Source organism: Hyaena hyaena, unplaced genomic scaffold (assembly GCF_003009895.1).
Source record: "Hyaena hyaena isolate Hyena2069 unplaced genomic scaffold, ASM300989v1 scaffold_85, whole genome shotgun sequence".
In the NCBI taxonomy this organism is placed as follows: Eukaryota; Metazoa; Chordata; class Mammalia; order Carnivora; family Hyaenidae; genus Hyaena; species Hyaena hyaena.
Window position 1 is genome coordinate 499,668 of NW_024080717.1, and position 19,861 is coordinate 519,528.

The 19,861-nt window shown below is 44.4% G+C and overlaps 1 protein-coding gene across 1 annotated transcript in view; it reads right to left on the reverse strand.

Moving 5' to 3' along the window:
• Positions 1–15,531: 15,531 nt before the first annotated feature.
• Positions 15,532–19,861, reverse strand: part of FRMPD4 (FERM and PDZ domain containing 4) — a 541,790-nt gene continuing 537,460 nt past the window's right edge. The window contains exons 16-17 of the mRNA XM_039234277.1: positions 18,560–19,852; positions 15,532–16,936 (exon numbers count right to left, since the gene is read on the reverse strand). Coding sequence (XP_039090208.1) covers positions 15,612–16,936; positions 18,560–19,852 — 2,618 coding nt within the window. The 3' untranslated portion in view covers positions 15,532–15,611. The remainder of the gene's footprint in view (positions 16,937–18,559; positions 19,853–19,861) is intronic.

The following is a 19,861-nucleotide window of genomic DNA, read 5'->3' on the forward strand; positions in this document are numbered from 1 at the left end:
ATTATAAGCAAAGGTTAATTGAATGATCACTCATCACCAACTTCAAAAGCCCATTGTAAAAACGATTTCATTCTAAATATATGTTTAGTGTGGGATATGGGTGATTTTTTTTAACATTTTAGTTTCTAGCTTCCCGCTATGAACATTTTCAAATACATAGGAAAGTTGAAAAAGAATACCGCAGCAGTCACCCATCACCTGGATTCAACAGTTGACAACATTTTGTCACGTGGGCTTCACTCATCAAGCGACCTATCTTTATTTTTTGCTGAATCTCTTAAACGCTGCAGGCGTAATAACCAATCACTCCTACAGCTCCTAAAAATAAGGATATATTTGTATATAATCACAATAACTTATCACACTCAGGGAAGTTAATAAGATCCCGACATCATATAATAATATCTAGTCCATATTTGAATTGCCATAGTTGTTCCCTGATCAGTTATCAATGACCATGTAAGAAACACCTAAAGGCACTCGGTGCCTTCCTGCAACAGCCATTTACTTAGCTCACCATTCTTCAGGTCTGCCCTGTAGGCTGGGCATTGCTGCAGGTGGGCTCTCTCGTGCGGCTGTGGTCAGCGACAGGTCGGCCGGGCCCTTCTGTTCCCGGAGGTCGCCCGTTGGGGGCAACCGGGCGAAGCGTCTCTCCTCGCCTAGCCGGCTCGTCTGACATTTCCCACGTGCTAACTGTTTAGCCTCTGGGCCAGCCTCCTCCATCAGCACGACGCTGTCACGGCCGCCCCCCCCCCCTCCCCGTTTTTCCATTAGCTTCATCTTTTCTTCATTACCTCAATCATCCTCCATGGCAACACCTTGACTCTGGAAAACAGTTCTGGCTTGCTGGGCAGGGTGTGTTCGGGCAATCGGTGCTTCTGGCTGGTTTTCCTGCCTTTGTCTGCCTGTGCGCTTCTGGGCAACTGCTCCTGGCCCCCGGCCACGCAGCCACAGGAGGCAGAGTTCCTAACGACAGAAGCCAACCCCGCCTGAGCATATGAGTGTGGCCGAAGCCCCAGCCTGTGGGCGCTCAAAACCACCTACTTGCCCTTAATTTGTGGGGCTCAGACTGACTCTTAGGGTAACTGAAATGACCCCCTTGAACCCTTCATTCTGTTCTGCCCGGTCTGGCTTCCTGATTTTTCTCTCTTCTCTCCCCACCTGCCCCCGCCCCATTCAGGAGCCACTTCCGGTGGGTAGCAACCTCTACACAGTGAGCAGAGAGAATAGCAGAGGGATATTTGGCGGATTCAAGTGAGGGCTATTAATCCATATCTGAATTTTTATATTGGAAGACAGATGAGTTTACAGCCTCGAGTCATGACTTGCACTGTAACACGGGGTGGTTTGGGGATGTGAGCTTGGGACTCCGAGTCAAAGACCGGAGCCCCATTTGTGTCTCGCCTCCTTCCCTCTTCATAGACCCCTGAGCACATCCTTCAACCTCTCTGCCTCTTTATAGATCATCTCCTCGGTGTGAAGGGGGGGATGATAACAGAATTGTTGGGGAGATTGAAAGAGACAGCCGAGAACACCCCCTTGTAAATCACAACACTGTGGAAGCCGAGTGGATCAGTTTTCAACATTGTGGTGAGGGCACCGCGTGAGAACTACCTTCTTACGTTTTCACGCATCCAGTACCGTAGTGCTGACTACGGGCATAGTACGCCACAAACCGCTCTCTAGGCCTTACTCATCTTGTGTAACTGAAACTTTTTACTTCTTGCAGAACTGCCCATTTGCCCTTCTGCCAGCTCGTGGCAGTCACCGTTCTACTCTGTGCCTCTACGAGTTTGACTCTTTTAGATTCCTCACATAAGCGGAATCAGGCCGTATTTGTCCTGTGGCTTATTTCACTTACCAAGTTTCCTCCAGATTTCTCCATGTTGTTGGATGTGGCAGGACTTCCTTCTTTTTTTATGGCTGGGCAATATTCCAGTGTGTGTGTGGGCATCATATGTAGATAGATAGATAAAGACAGAAAGACATATACTGCATTTTCTTGATCCAGTCCCCTGTCGATGGACACGGGTCGTTTCCCCATCTTGGCTATTGTGAACAGGGCTGCCATGAACATGAGGGTGCAGATCTTGTGAACCAGTAAGACAGAGAGAGTTAGGAAGACCCAGACTTGGAGAAGCAAAGCCATGAACAAAAGGAGAGACTCCACCAGCTGAATGATGGAGGGGAGGCTCAACTTTGTAAGCACTCAGGGGAACTACCCAAATGAGACCCTTTCCGGGCTCGCGATCTGGGTGGGGGATCTGGGTGGGAGCAAATATCGCCTGTGACTATGGTTAGAAAGCACACACCTTCCTTCAAATGCGTTTGTTTTGCTCAATCTTAAAATAACAATAGCGAACATTTATTAGGACTTATTATAAGTCAGACGCTCTTTGAACTCATGTATTTCTTATGAAAGCCATATGGCAGAAGCTGTTGTTTTGTTTCAGGAAGCAAATTCATGCTCAGAGACCGAGTTTGTCTTTGCCATTAATTTATTTCACACAGGTTTTCTGCGGGAATTTCAGAAGCCAATAGCTTACAGCGTAATGTCTCTTAATAAGCCAATAAAGAAATAACATACTCCAAACCAACAACAGATTAATCACACCATTGTTCCAGGCAAGAGGAGATGAAAGGAATAAAGTCCAGATTTCAGTTAAGCTGTTCCCTTATCCGACTTGGTGGGGCGGGGGCAGAACTGGCGTCCAGCCCCTGTTGCTAGAGTGCGTTGCTAGGGCCCCTGGTGGTGACAGGAAAGGGAGGGGATCACTTTTGTCGCCTTTAGGGCAGCAGGAGCTAATGCCCCAAGGTCTTTGGAGAACTCTCTAGATCCACAAAGTGTGGTCTGGCCACTAAGGAGTCCCCAGCGGGGCCCCTCGGGGGCTGAGCTCCTGAGCACTTTCCAGCTTTCCAATCGGACCAGGGGACAAGGTGGGTGACAAGGTGATGCCAGCCCTGTCGCCGCCGACTTCCCTCTTCTAGCAAGACAACGGCACTCAGAAAAACAACTCCATTTTCGTCACAAACAAGGAGCTTCGCAATCATAGCAAACCCATATACACCAGCTGTTCCATCTCTGTCTTACAAACAAGAAAACAGAGGCGCGCGAACGCCAGGTGCCTCCCCCAAAGTCACAGCAGGGACGTACGGATTTATCACTCTATTAACCGGGAAAAGTGGCACTAACTAACTAAAAAATAACTTCTAACCCCTAACCAACAAACACCTAAGTGCAAAAAGATTTCTTTTATCAATGCAAACTTTTATGGTAATACTAGCGCCAGTTTATTTATAAAAGCAAAGCCCTATAGGAAAACGTTCCTTAATAAAGTTTGTGATACAGAGCAGCAGTGAAAATACTTGCCTGCGAAAATAATTCTATGTATCATTAAACCTGAAAATTAAAAAAAAATCATTTATGGCTCAGCGACCGTGGGTCTGTCCCAGGAGAGTCGTACTCGGTATTGAATTATGAGTCTCTCATTCCCAGGGCTACTTGGTGGGGCATTCCATGCTGGCTGTGCTTCAGAGCAGCTACAATTAGAAAATTAGCATAAAGCCAGGACCTAAAGGGCTATTTGGAGCCCAGGGTTTATTACTTTCATTCATTCAATAGCAAACATTTAACGAGTACCTGCTCTTTGCCAGAGCTATCTCTAGATGCTTGAGAATAAATAGAAATAAAACTCATCTCTGCCCTCAAGGAACTCAGAGTCTTTTTGTTGAGCTGGAGATAAAGACCCTCCATGGTACTACTGGATATTGAAGGCCAAAGGGCCAGGAGCGGGAAGGTCGGAATTGCCTCAAGAGTTCTGGTCGGTGGGCAGAGCAGGGCTTAGCAGCTCAGTGTTGACGTACACGGAGAGATGGGGGCTTGGCGAGGTTCAGCATCTCCCAAGGGGATGCAACCCACAGGTTCAAGACTCAGACCCGGAAGCCAGCATTGGAAGCGACATGGGGATGGATCTCTAATATCATGGGCCGCCAACTCATTGTCAAGTGACAGGTGGTTCTGAGGTCCTCCAATCTGTTCCTCTAATACCGTCTGCGCGAATGACTGGATCCTGACAATTATGGATGACTTGGCCATTGATTACAATGGCTTCAAAGTGCCTTTGAGAGAAATGGTTCTCAAAGTGTGGTCCCTGGACCCGCGTATCAGTCTCACCTGAGAAGCTGTTAGGAATGCAAATTCCCTAGCCCCACCCAGACTTACTGCATCAGGAGCACGGGGTACTGGGTACTGGCCAGGCCATCTGTGCTCTACAATCTCTCCAGGTGATGCTGATGGAGCTGGTTTGTGAACCACCATCTTAGATGTTTAGAAACGCTGATTTTCGGAGCGCTCAGGTGTCTCAGTCGGTTGAATGTCCTACTTTGGCACAGGTCATGGTCTCACGGATAGTGGGTTAGAGCCCCTCATCAGGCTATGTGCTGACAGCTCAGAGCCTGGAGCCTGCTTCGGATTCTGTGTCTCCCTCTCTCTCTCTGCCCCTCCCCCATTCATGCTCTGTCTCTCTCTCTCAAAAATAAATAAATATTTAAAAAAAGAAAAGCTTATTTTCACAGTTGTTTGCCTGTCGATCAGTCATCCAAATGTCGTAAATATATTTCATGCATTTGATTGGCAGTGGGGACTAGATTCCTGCAACTTCACGTATGGGCCGGTGGCTCAAAAACATCGCATCATATGGGAACTTCTTAAAAATGAAGAGTCGTCGGGGCGCCTGGGTGGCTTAGTCGGTTAAGCGTCCGACTTTCGCTTAGGTCATGATCTCGCGGTTTGTGGGTTCGAGCCCCACGTCGGGCTCTGTGCTGACGGCCAGCTCAGAGCCTGGAGCCTGTTTCAGAGTCTGTGACTACCTCTCTCTCTGACCCTCCCCTGCTCACGCTGTCTCTCTCTCTCTCTCCTAGAAATAAATAAAACATTTAAAAAAAAAAAAATGAAGAGTCGTGGGGTGGCCTGACCCTCGGAATCATTCTCTGTATTTCAGCGAATACCCAGGCAATTCATATGCACATTAAAGTTTATGTCAGTACGTAAAAAAGTCCTTGGCATTTCAGTTCAACTTTTTTTTTTAAAGACATTTACTTTTTCTTTCAAGTCATCTCCACACCCAACATGGGGCTCAAACTCACGATGCCAAGATCAAGAGTCACATGCTCTGCCGACTGAGGCAGCCAGGCGCCCCGAGAAGACACATTTATATGGTGCCTGCTGCACGCTTGGTATTGTTCTACGCACCAGGAATAAAATATGAATAAGACGCGGTACTTCCCTAAGATTAAACAGATTAAAAAACGAAACCAAAACAAATCGTACTGTGTGAGGATTGCAGTGACAGAAGCATTAACACGACACCCGGAGCTCAGAAGAGGCGGAGTTCCCTCTCCGGTAGGGTTGGCGGGCCAATCACAGAGGGCTGTCTGGGGAAGTGACCTCTGAGGTGTGATTTGAAAAACAAATAGGACTTCATTAGTCAGACAAAGCAGAGAAAGCACTTCAAGATGGGGAGTTATTTTCCTTGCACAAAGGCCACTTAAAATTATAATGACAAATTCAAGAAGTATTTCTCCTGAAAATCAACCATTATTATACTTCTAATCTGTACTTATTCCTGTGTTTCCCCAGGCACCTGTGACCTCCACTCTGTCTTCCTGAATTTAGTTACTTTTTCCATTATGCTATTTTATTTAAGACCCATTCACGTGTGATTTAGTGGTATTTTTACATGATTCAATGTTATAATTATCATGTCTTATTTCATATCCATTTGCCTTTAACAGTATAAATATTGTGTAATAGAAAAATAATTCTAAAATATAGAGTCATCTTTCACTCATAACAACATGAATGGGAGACATAATACAGCTTTGGTTTCAAGAATAATTTTTTTTTCTTTTCAAACTGCAATTTACTCCCAGGAATGTAATTCTTATTTAATGAACCTAAAAATAAATGGGAGTTTCTCCCCACCATACAGTAGGGAATGCATTTACATATATTGTTCTATTTCCCGGACCCCGTCAACTGTGTGGTTATGGAAGGGATCGACTTACTAGCAATAAACCATGGCTTGGTGGGTCCTGTGCCTACCTCGTAATGCAGGGCTTTTCTTTGCTGTTCATGTCTCACCCACTTTCTTCAGGGAGTTTGTGATGGTACCTCATACGCATTGACCAACAGTTTTGTGCAGAACATGTGATACCCACCATGTTCTTTTGCTTTACCACAGTGGAATCGGTATCATGGCCAAAGGTGTTCCCTCCAAAGAGTCCCAAGTAAACCAGAGGCAGAATGTGTATAACTTCTAAGTGAAGCAAATCACCATCCCCAACCTGTCCGCACTTTGCCACCTGGGCCCCAACATATGCTGCTTGTCCCCCAGGATCTGATCAGTGATTTTATGTTGAGGAAATGGTCTACATCTATAGAGAAAAATAAAAGTAGATTTCTACCTGACGTCATATAAAAATGTGGATTTCAGATGGATTAAAGACCTAAATATGAATGGTGAACTATAAAGTAAATAGAAGAGGAAAGAAAAATACATTTCCCATAAGGGACTGAGGAAAGACTTTTAAACAAAACCCTCAAGACACATGTCACATGATTAAAGAATGGTGGGCCTGGTTATTTCCATACGAAGGCTTTCTGTTTTCGAAAGGAAGCTATGGACAAAGGTTACAAATGATGGACCGGGAAAAGATATTTGCAGTGTCCCAAACCAACGAGGGCCTTATATATAAATACATATAAAAAAACACCTGTAAGTCAACACAGAAAAATGGAAAACTGAATTGCAAATTGGGCAAAAGACATGAAAAGGAAATTAGAGGAAAGGGAACCCAAATGGTCAACAACCATATGAAGAGAAGCTCAAACCCTTTGTCAATCAGAGAATGCAAATTAAAACAACAAGGAACTACAAATCCATCAAATAGGAAAAATCAGAAAGCTGGATAACGCGCGTTGTTGGGATGTCAACCAATGCCCTGTGGGAGTGCAGACAGGCGCCACCATCTTGGTCACATTAAGGATGCCTTGTGATCCAGTGTGTGTGTGTGTGTGTGTGTGTGTGTGTGTGTGTGTGTGTTTGCCCTGTTACCCCTTTCTCAGAAATCCAGGGAGTCCTAAAGGAGGACTTTAGTAAAGTCTGATTCAACAGTATAGCTTTGGAAAATAAAGGGACAGAAAGAAGGGCCACAGAATCTAGAAAGAAATGGGCCCTGTTCTGGAATCATCTCTTCATTCTTCCGCATCTTCCACATGGAGGAAGCAGTAACCTTTCAGGGTACTCTCTCTGACCAGGAGTTCCAAGTAGGTCAAGGTGGGGAGTTGAACTTGAATGAGCAGGCTCCACTTCCAGCTGAAAAACTTAGGAGCAAGGAGCCAGAGACGATTCACCCCCCTTCTCATAAATACTTGAGAAAGGCATGGTTACCCTGGTTAAAGTTCAGCATCTTTAATAATTCATCTGCCCGTTGAATTATTTGATCTAACCTGATCTTGAAGTCATAACTTGACTCTAAAATGAGTGCGATGAAAAAAGGCATATTGCCACAGGAAAGCCTACCTATGGACCGAGCACTAATAAAATTCTGACCTGCACAGGTCAGTACATCATAATTATTGGCGTTTGCAGCCCCAGAGCAACTTGGCATATGAACAGGGAAATATGTCTTTATAATGAGCCTGGGCCAGGGCCGAGAAGACTGAAGGCTGCGGGCCTCGAAAGCCTTTCAGGTCTGTATTTCAAGTGTCTACACTTTTCTTCTGTTCAGAAGAATATGTGATCTGTTGAGCTTGGAGCTGAAGGAAGAGCCTTACAGGGTGCGGTGGACAGAACCTAAGGCGGTCCCTCATGATTTCTGCCTGCTGGTGTTCACACGCTGCATGGCCCCCTCCTATAGAGGGTGGGCAGAATCTGTGACATGCTTCTAAGCAACAGAAGGTGGCAACAGTGAGGTAATTTTGGAGATGTACTTATGGTCCCAACTCAGTTAATGTTTTGACTTAAAGATTTTATTTTATTTTTAGTTTTTAATGTTTATTTTAGAGAGAGAGAGAGTGCACAAGCAGAGGAGAGGCAGAGAGAGGGAGACAGAGGATCCGAAGCAGGCTCCGTGCTGTCAGCATGGAGCCCAACGTGGGGCTCAAACTCACGAACTGTGAGATTGTGGCCTGAGACACCTAACCGACTGAGCCACCCACGTGCCCTTTAAAAATGTTATTTTTACATAATCCCTACACCCAATATGGGGCTTGAACCCACAACCCTTATTCCTTACCCCAACCTTACCAGTTGGGCCCAAGAACCGGTAGAAAGATGAGGAAAAGCAGAGGAAAGTTCCAGCTGTGGGCTAAGGGCGGGTGTGGAGTCAGACTATGTTGGGAAGGACGTGTTTTAGGGAACAGATTGCTTTTGTTGGCTATTAGGTCAGTATTTGCCACCACCCTTCCCATACCCCTGTGCATTTGTCAATCATTCACAAACTAATTTGCACTCAAAATTCTACAGCAGATTTTCAGATCTTGGGGAAGAAATAATTATTTGTGCAAATCACACATCATCATCTAAGGCACCCAAAGGTTAAGAACGTGTGTGTGTGTGTCTGTGTGTGTTTGCATTGTTCAGGGAGTACTCAGTTGTCTTTTGACCTAAAACTTACCTGGGGGCTGAGGGAAGGATTTGAGTAAGTCAGAGCTTGTGGTCTAATGAGGGAGAGTCTTTATCTGCTACTGTCTATATTGCATATACCATAAACATTTTTAAATGTTTATTTATATTTGGGAGAGAGAGAGAGAGAGCACGAGCAGAGGAGGGGCAGAGAGAGAGTGAGAGAGCAGGGGACAGAGGGGTCCGAAGTAGCTATCAGCCCAGAGCCCAACACAGAACTCGAACCCATGAACCAAAAGATCATGACCTGAGCCAAAGTCAGATGCTCAACCAACTGAGCCACCCAGGTCTCCGGCATACACCATTTAAATATCTTTAGCAGGGCCTGTGTGTAATGGGTGTCGTGTACTAACTGATCAGAGTTGGCTCCTTCATTCCAAATCTAAACGAAGCCCTGACTTATATATAGTCCTTCCCTCAGCAGCCTATCAAATTTCCTCTTAGAACTTACTGCCATTTCTCATTTCTGTGTGTTTTTGCCCTTCTTTGCCTGCTGGGCCACTAGACTTGCACTTGCCCACTAGACCTCCGTGTGTCACTAGGCACAGGTGGGTTTTAAGTTTAACTTAATTAAATTATACTAACCTGAAGATTCAGTTGCTTAGTCATTCTGGTCCCACTGGAAATACACAATGGCCACGTATGGCTATTTGCTACCATATTGTGCATCACAGATTTAGAAAAAGTCCACGATTGTAGGAAATTCGATTGGATCGTGCCAAACGCTACCCATCCAGCTATTTTCACCCCTGGCTTCAGACCCTTTAAATCTTTGTGGATTGGCAGTCCTCATTCTGCATGGGTCTGATATGCATGGATTTCAGTTCACCGTGGCTTAGCTAGACACCAGTCCCCCAACAACATGGTTTAAATGACCGTTACCACGGTATGTTGACTGTGAATCATTGCACAAAGTGCAAGCTTTTGTTATTAGCTCTTCAATCCAAAAATCACTATATAAATAAAGGCTGTGTGCGATGCTCTGTGACCAATCATGTCACTTCTTTCAAAGCCTGTTGGTGACTGATCACCAAGCCGCTGCTCTTCAGCTCATGCACAGACAGGGGAGCATTTAGTTGTGCTGTCCTCCCTCTCCCCCTGCCTGATGAAGCCACATAACATTTTATAAAAACGGATGACTGAATGAGGGAACTGGCCAAAGATGAAAAGTGCTGCAAAGAAGCAGAAAGTGATGATGCTGGATGTGAAATGAAAATCCAGCGTAAGTGGAGCGATAGAAGAAGTAGCGGACAGTGGGACTGGCCAGAGGAATGCAGCAAAGGCGAATTTATTGACGTAAGCGAGGATGGTGGTCATGATGAAAAGGACGAAGCTGTCCCAGAGGATGTGACACTGGAAAAGAAACCCACTACGTTAAAGGAACTCTTGGAGACACTTCACAACATCGAAAGCACGAATGATACAATACGGGAAGCCGCTCCAAATTTAGAAAGGAGTAAGACAATTTGCCAAAGCATAGGAAAGATGCTCACTCCATGGTAGTAGCTGAATGATGAATAAAAGACAACACTCTTCAAACCATCTTCTATAAAGCTTTACAAAAAGGGCCCACTTTAATTCTCAAGGTTTCCAATGTTTTAAATTACTGTGTACTAAATACGTATCAGTTTCACTATATTTTTCATGTCCCTAGATATTTATAATTGACAGCAAGATAGTAACGTTTTGACAAAAATCTTTATAGGTCATGGAACAATTGTAGTTTTTTTCTCATTGACTCTTTTTTTTAATTTATTTATTTAAAGTGGGTCTCACACCCAGTCCAGAACTCAAGGTGGGGCCTGAACTCACAACCCCAAGATCAAGACCTGAGCCACGATCAGGAGTCAGAGGCTCAACCGACTGAGCCACTGGGTGCCCGTCTCATTGACTCTTAAGGTCACTTGGCACATTTCTGTCTTGCTTGGTCATCTCTCCAGCCCTGCACTGCCATGAAAAGTGAGGATTGCTTGCCATGCTGACACCCTCGGAGCCCCTCCTTTCTTGAGGAATAACAAGTGGTTGCTCATTCTAGAATGGACGTTCCAGCTTTGGCAAAGACCAAGTCACTCATTCACCACTGAATTCCAACTCCGGCACCCAGCACAACGTTTGCCCAGATTAGGAAGTTGTTAATAGTTATTTGAATGAATGAACCGACTCATCTTGCTTCTTTAAGTGGGGGACAGAAAGGAGCCTTGGATCGTTTAGTGAAAGGGCAAAACATGCAAAGGGTACTCATCAGAATGAAAACAGAAGTGTTACTTGCTTAGAGGTTACCAGGAAGGCTAAGCTTCCCGAATCCCACATCTCTTCACTGCCAGAGCTAATTCTGCCTAACGCCTGTGAGAGATGATGCCACAAATAGAATCCTGTTCCAGACTGTAGAGTGGAAAATGAGAATGAACACATAGAATGAAAAACAACAACAACCCAAACAGACCGGCAAACAACTCAATACTTTGAAGTTAATGCGTGACAGAAAATTGAGGTGCGATGATAAGTATGGAGAAAAGACTGGAAAACGTTCAGCTGAAGGCGGCAGGTTAATTTCAAGTAGAATGGTGAAATAAGCTACGTGGGATAATCGGTCATCTACTTCTTTCAGTGACCCAGGATTTAATTCATTCCATTATTTTGCGCAGCGGAAACATGTGATAAAGACATGGATTGCTCTTCCATGGACTTCCTATGATTAGGCTTTGAAACTAGAAAGGGAGAAGGGTAGGCCAGGGAACAGGTGATATAACTAACTCAGTGATGTTCAAGTTCTTATGAATAAAAATTCAGTTCAAAAGCTTAGGTTCCGACTCTGATCTTTCAAAGCTACTTCTGCAATGTAACTTTAAAGGAAGGCTTGGGATGTTATATAGAGAACGTTTTATCATAATTTTTAGATGGCCACAAGGGACACTAGCAGTGAAATCCATAAAGCCAAACTGAAAACTAGTCTTCCACCCACACCCCCCCGCCCCACAACACACACAACTACTCAAACATCCCCCACCTCTATGTACCCCTCCACCTCCCAAAATAGGTTAGAGAGAAACAATGCATTATGTTTGTATTTTAATCCCTATGAAGATTTCTAAGTGTTTGGAAAAGAAAATCTCCGAGCATAAGTGATTTGCTCATTTTTCAATTTAAAAATTCGTTAACACAATTACGAATGGGAAACCAAAGAGAATGGACTTCTCCCACTGCCAAACCAAGAGTAATCCAGGAGAAATAAACTAGAGTGACATCCTGAGTAGCTCAGAAGTATCATTCAGAGAATAACAGGCATTTGGAACTATATGAAAAAGGAATATAAACAAATGAAGACTGTCTTTCCTTAGACAAATCATCATGGAAGATGAAATTCAGAGCAAAAGGAATTGATCCATTGCGGTGTGGCTGTGCTGGTCATTCCAATATGTATTGTTAGTCTTTCTTTTCTGGAAAGTAATTTCTTTTGTGATGAGAGTAATTCCAGTTGAACGTAGGGGGTCGGTATTCAATTCAATTGGGCTAGTCGGTGGCTTTTACTATAAGCCTAGTGCTGTGGTGGCTGTTTATCTGAGTATTTTGTCTTTTCCATGCCCATCATGTCCCTTCGGGCCCAATCCACTTACATCAAATATGCTGGAACTTTCAGGTAGAAGGGCGAATGGAGTCAGACCAACTCTGAGTCAAATGTTAAATTCATAAGCCCGTACAATAATACTAACATCAGTATATATAAATTCCAAAGAAAATGCCCTAAATCGTTGACCAGGACTGTCTTTGGGGTTGGGTTTGAAGGAATTTTCCTTTTCTTCATTACTTACTTCTGTAATATTTTACCTGATGACATTAAGAGATTACTGATTTTTGAAAGTGGGAAAACAGAGGGCCCTTGGGTGGCTCAGTTGGTTAAGCCTCCAGCTCAGGTCATGATCTCGCGGTTCGTGAGACTGAGCCCCCGGTCAGGCTCTCTCTCTCTTTCAAAATAAATACGTAAACATTAAAAAAATGGAAAGTGTGACAGTGGCATTGCGGTTACATTTATAGGTTCTCATCTACAGGAAGTGCTTACTAAATGACTTGGTGTGTGAGAAGTGCATATTGATTCATTATGTGATTGTGTCTACTTGTATGGCTTTCAAAGTTTTATAATAAAAGATGAATAAAAATGATAGACGATACTCTTGGAAAACCAGGTGGGTGGCTAAACACAAAGGACCTCGAGTCCAAGGAAGTCGTATTCCCTAGTCCAGCCTCCCAACTCGTGTCAGCGCAACCCTACCTGCGACAAGATTTTTGCATACATGCACCAGGCATATGCTTATTAATTGATTTATTTATTTAAAATGATGTACATATACCACCGTACTATTACGCCATTATAAAACATACACAAACATAAAAAAGGCTAGATAAAAATAAACACAAGGATCATTCTAACATGTTCTTCCTACACTCTAGTGGACCTGGACCCCACTTAGGAGCCCCATGTGTCGTGAATGGGGGGCCCCTGAGGTTTTCTACGTACTAAGGAGGTTGTCTATGAGAAACAGAAACATACTGGAGCGCCCAAAGGTCACGGGAGATGGTTTGGAAGGACCCAGAGCTGTTTCACCGAGGCCTTTCAAAGAACTAGAATGGACTGGGAAGCTGTTCTAACCGAATAGGATTTGAACGAGGATTGTCACTTCCTTGTACATTTCTGTTATACAGGCAGGAGACGATACGCATATAAAGCAAGCATCCCCCACACATTATCTTGGGCAATATATTTAACGTAATGACCATGATGATAAGATCGTGACACGCAGTATTTACCCTGCCAGGTATGCCCTCATTGTGGCAAAACCTTTACACACATGATTTTGCTTCAAAGTCCTGACAGTCCCGCGGAAATCGATTTTCATTTTACTGTCAGGAAATTGAGACTCAGAAAAAAACGGATCGACTTTCCCAAGACGAAAGGGGTAGGAAATGGCAGAGTCCAAATTTAAATCAAGAAGTTTCTGAACCCCAGGCCCCGCGTCCTTAACTATCACACCGTGTTACCTCCGTCGGGAATTAACAACAGTGTCCAAACCAGAAGATCATTGTGATGATTGAGTAATATACGTGATATGTTTAGCACATTTGTGACATACAACACACATCCTATTCATGTTAGTATTTTAGTACACAGAATATTTACCAAAAATTTCCACAGTAAACACCATTAATATTTATCAATATCAAACACCAATATTTATAATTATAAGAAAATAATGTTGTATTATTTAAACATTATTTATAATAACACACACCTAAACTCCTTTTGTTCGCTACCATCTATAAATATGTGTGACTTTTGTTACTGAGTCTCTACGTAAAGATTGACAAGAGAGATAGCAACTAGAGACTGTGATGCCTCCTGCCCGGTACGCTACAGAAATGAAGTATTTGCACCTGCTATACTCCTGTCATATTGTAAGGAGCCATCTACACAAACAGGAGTATGTATAGCTTAAGCACTAAACGACCCATGAAGTACATATGTACATATCAGTTTTCTTTGACAATTGCGGTTCGTATCCTTTTGCTTTGACCCAGAGATGCATTTTTAGACAGAGGACAGTTCTGAAAACTTCTTTGCATTCCATCAGTTTTGCCTACAGTGGTCAAATTTACCACCTCTTTTTTTCTTTTTTTAATTTTCCCCCAGCTTTCATATTTCAGTCTACCAATCCAAATTAGAACATTCGCTCAGTACTTTATTTATTCATCGTGGCTTCCATATTAGAGGAGCCATCTCTCCCTGATTTCCTGGAACACTCCAGATTTGAAACTGTCCCAGTGGTAGGCTGGAATTCCAAATTTGGGTGGAAGCATCGGCCCCCATAGAGGTGATGCGGGAAGCTCTATGCTTCGACTCACAGGCTGGTGTACGGCCTGCTGTACATTACTGGATCTGCACTTACTGTGATGATCATTGAATGTTGCTTTTTGTAATTTTGCAAATACTTCACTAAATGTTCTGTCACTCTTAATGGAATTCTAAGTTTCACGGTTGAGTTGGGGTGGGGAGGAAGATGATGTCTTTGGTTTATGTATTTTGACATTTAATCAAAGGAGATCTCTCTTTTCATCAAACAATTTAATTTTGACGATTTTCCCTTCATTTTATGTAATTAGATAATCTCTAACTCTAGACATTACCTAGGAACCTGCCCATCATTACCTCTGTTCTTCTATTTGGGAAGTATTTTAATTACAGAAACATCGTGAAGAGCATTTGTATTGACACAATAGAATCCGCCCCCACCCCATTTCTAGCCCAAACGGCATAAGCGAAAATTAAATTTCATGTAGGATTCTTGGAAGAAAGCATCAGATAACCAAACACTATGAGCAAAAAAATTAATTTATTATATATATTCTCTAATAATTCATAATAGCTTCTCGGGTTTTACGTGTCCTTCTGCTATTTCCAATGCTTAAAAATCATAATTTTAAAACATAAGTACTGATTTATATACATTGTGATCTCTTTCTTTCTTTCTTTCTTTCTTTTCTTTCTTTTTAACTTCTAAGTATGAATGATATGGTCTCCAAGCATCCACTTGGAAGGAAAGGGGAGAGGATTCATTGTTTTGCTCTAACACGGTTTTGCTCAGGATTTAAAATTTCACATCATATACCTGGAGTTTTCAACTATATGAAAAATAGCCAAACGTCATCACTTTCTTGTATATTTCTTTTACGTATATATATGTATAATATAAACAGAATACATCTGATTAGTACATTTCAACATTTCATCAATGTGACTTTTATCTCCTATTTTATATAAAATAACAAAATATACAGAGAGAAGAAAGGAGACATCTGTTCATCGTACACATAAAGTAAATAAAAGTTCATGTATGGCTTTGCAAAGGTAGATTATGATGTGACTTTCATATTTTATTTATTTAAAAGCATCTTGAGAGAACGTGTTAGTGTGCTTACGAGGGCGGCCATGGTGGTTGAATGTCGCGCCGAGAGTCCAACATTAGGATCCCCAGTGGTCTTTCCAGTGGCTGCCTCTGCAGCTTTCAGGAGACAAATGTAGTTTATGACCACTTCATTGATCTTCGCTACGATTTCCTGCCGCTGTGTTTCTGAGTTCACGACTTTAACTAATCGCATGCAAGCTTCTGTTAGGCAACAGAGCACTTGAAAGCTGGAGGTCATAGCTAGGAGCATCTCCTCTGGGCTCTTCTCGGCCATCGCCATTTTCCTACAGGCACTTCCCAACTGTCTGGACTCGATGGATAACAGTTGTTTGTACTGAGAAAGCGTAAGGTCATATGCTTCAGGGCGTGACTCCTCTCTCTTTCCCTTCGTTGCCCTGACGAGGCAGAGCAGCTCATTGGCATCATTTTGGGCTGCGAGGAACCCATCAGGCATTGTATATGTGCTCTCTTTTAGGGCATTTATTCTTGCAATCCGGGCATCAAAGGCCAGGTTGCTGAAGTCTGCATCATCTGGGCCACTCAGGTCTTCTGCCCAGACCTTTAGCACTGAACCTCTGGTCAGCTCCCCTCCTTGCTTCTGAATCCCAACAGCCAGGGGTGGGCTGATCGGTTCTGGCATGGCTTGAGTCATCTGTGGTCGAAAGAGGCAAGAGACCCGTCGGGTGGCCTCTCCCTCCTCTTCGTCCTCATCACCATCTTCATCCTGCCCTCGGTTGAGGAAGCAGTAGCTGAAAGGTCCCCGGCATCTCCAGTTGCTGCCTTCCAGCTTGCGCAAGGGTAATGTCCTATACAGCTTCGAGTCTTTGTGAGCCACCGGGGACCTTCTGTGAACTTTTTCCTCAGAGCTAAAGAACATCGAGCTTTGGGAAAAGCTTTTGGTGAGCTTCTTCCCCAGGGGGAGTTCTGCTCGCCTTTCTGAACTGGCCTCCTGTGCTTCTGTGATACCTGGACACTTTAAGCTGACTGCACCCTTGGTTCTCTCTTGGAAGGTCTCCGAGCCTACAGATCCCGAGACGATACTGCTGCTACGCCTCAGAGCCCTCTGGCTGGGGGGTGTCCCGAGGCTCCCCCCTCTCAGATCCAGTGGCCGCCAGTTCACAGCCTCTCCGTATGCCAGATCTGCTTGGGAGAAATCATTAGGGTCTTGATTTGGAATTGGCACCTTTGATTCCGAGTGAATGTTTGATGGTAGCAGGATGGGATCAGCTTCAGGATGTTGAAACCAAGCTGAAGGCATGCCTCCTCGTCTCTCCTTCCCAGGCTCTGTCAAAGCTACACTAGGGGTAGCAGAAAAACAGAGAGAATCATTAAGCATCTCATGGGTGGTCATTTTCACTGAATCTCTATGTGAGGCTTGTCATTTCCCAAGGATGTATTCTAGAAGGGCTGTCATTGGTCGGGATCACCCTCCTTTTCCGAGACCGCCTCCTGAGATCTCCTAAGATGTCCACTTCAGTACATTTCAAGAAATACTAGGAATCTGCTATTTCCGAAATGACTGATGTATTTGGAGTTGTCTAGCCATCACAATCATTTTCACAAACAATGGCATTTCATGACTTCCTTGTCCCCGGTATTTACCTATCAGTGCTTAGACACATAATGAGAAAACACGCATCCTAGATCTCCACTGTTCAAACATATTTGTGACATATAAATTTCATTTCAAGGGAGTTAGGGTAATCCTGGTATTAGTTACCTTTTTTTTTTTTTTTAAAAAAAAAGTGGTCTAATTTAATTAATGCAGACTAACAAGGTCAACTTTCCAACAGGACCCCCATGAGGTTTGCCTGGTATGGGGTTTGAAGCGGAGACTGTGGGTGAGTGGCTCAAATTTCTCAAAAAGAGTTGTCATGTGAAGAACATATTTCCGTCTCATAGAATTTTGTGAGAAGAGGTAAGTTTGGTGAAAGCTCTTTGTAAACCACAAAAGATTAAACAGTGTGCTTAAAGAACATTCAAAGACAGGTTTCCCAAGGCAGGTGACGCCAGCGGTTGGGGGGGGGGGTGGGAGTTTGTGAAAGTAGATAATCTTAAGAGGGCAGGAATGGAAATGAACCAATGTAAGACCTCACTACCACCTACTGACCTAATATGGAAGAGACGTCACTGATGTACCCTGATATTTGAGAGTATGAAAGAACACGCTTTTGCCAAATGATGGCTGGCCAAGTGGATCGATGAGAGGAATATGTACCCACCGAGTTGTAGAATGGTGAAGACGGACATAGAAGGTGCCTGTGTTCTTGTTTCTCCCTGTGTCTATATTTTATTATTTCACAGAAAATAAGGCAACTCATGTGTACCCCGAAAGCCTTCCTGACACCAAAGTGTGCCAGATATTTCAGAATATGTATTTAAGAGAGTCTTACAGAGTAGGACTGTTAAGTATTGCTGAAAGGAAAACGGTCTTCCCAAACTCCTTCCATCACCCTGCTACCTGCTTTATTATCCTTCCTTGTCTCTCAGTAATGAAAGGGCAAGAATAGAAATCTGAGGTCTTGAGAAGGAAATCAAACTTTTGTGGCTCTATGTAATACTGTCTTGCAACTAAAAGTCACACCGAGCACTGCTGGAAATCTACCTTTAGGATTTAGAAAAAAAAAAAAAAAAGAAAGAAAAAGATCGCTCCAACAGATTTTGAGAGCAAGCATGGAGCAAGGTTCTACAGTGCAAATGCCATTTCCACCACTGTTCCAGATCTAGACACTTCAGTATTTACTAAGCACTGGGGGATCAATGATGGACACTTAACCTGGCCATAGCTCTCAACTTTTCAAAAAAAAATCTAACTTTTATATTTCTTCCAGACTTTTTATTTTTAGGTTTGTTGTAAATCTGGTTTACAGGCTTCGGGCACACAGTGCACAGCGCTAAATCCATCATTGCCTGTACCTGTGGTTTCCTTGATCTTGGGGAGCCGATGACATCCATCTCTCAAAGTGCCAAACAGGGGTTCCGCATTAATAGCTGTGTGCAGAGCAGGGACTGTCATCCGCGGACACATCCCTTCCGCCTGTGGGTGCAATTCCTTAAAGGTGGCTCCGTGGTTGGGAAGCCCAGCGGCTCTCTCCTCTGAAGGAACATAACTCATGCCTTTCCCTGCAGTCTCAGGAATCAGGTGCTTCCCCATGGAGGGGCAGAGTGGGGACTCCACGGGTGTGGGACAGGTGCTGCTGCTGCTGCCTGTGCCACAGCCGGCGTCCACCGAAGAGCCTTGAGAGCTCTGTAGAGAAAAATGGCACTCGCTTGGTAATGATGACATCCGCTTGGCCAGGTGGTAGTCACAAAGGCGGGCCACGCTCTCTTCCGCCTCAGGAAGCTTGGAAGGATGGTCACAGGTAGACGGGTCAGTATCCCCTGGGTCGTCTAAGTCTTTGGCTGAAGATACACAGGTCACGTCCGTTAGGAAGTGGTCCCGCTGGCCAAGTCCTGAAACCTCACCGGCTTCTCTGTCAGGAGACCCTTCCTCCTTCTCTTCCGCCTCCCTTGTCCCCAGACCAGAAGCTCTTGGAAATGTTATCCCGGCTGCCGCTTCCAATCCACTTTTCTCGGCCACTGCCCCCTCAGTGGTCATGTACCATCTTTGGCTGTCCTTGCGAAAGGCAGTTCTTTCCAGGTTAAAAGTGCTCAGGTGTTGTTGACCGTCCCTTGAAGACACAGTACCAAATTTACCTTTGGCGTCCTCCTCCGCCTCGGCTGTTTTGGCCCCCTGCTGTTTCTTCCCTGGCATGTTCCCACTGGAGGGTGCCTTCCCCTCCCCGTCGGCCAGCTTGCTTTTCCTTTTGCTGGTGCAGGAATATACCACCGACCCCATGTGCAGTTTGCTAAAATAGTCAGTGACCGACTTGGTCTCCATGGTTTCCGGCTCCATCTCCATGGGGTCTGGGTGAAGTATCTGCTTGGAAGGCACAACTTTGGGCGGGAGGTCGGTCACTGGACGGGCGGCCAGGGCATGCGAGGACTTGGGAGGCAAGCCCCCAGCGGGGGTTTTGGAGGCGGGGAACTCTGTCTGCTCTTCTGCGAGGGGGTGGTAGCCTTCGTGAGTGGCCAAGAACATGCGGGAGAGGCTTTCTGACTGCTTCTGCGCTGTGGCCAGTTCAGAGCTCTCAGTCATTTCGGAAGAGTTAGTCTCATTGCCTGAGTCTGATGAAGACTCAGGACTATAAGCCCGCAAGATGGCTACACCTGCATGCC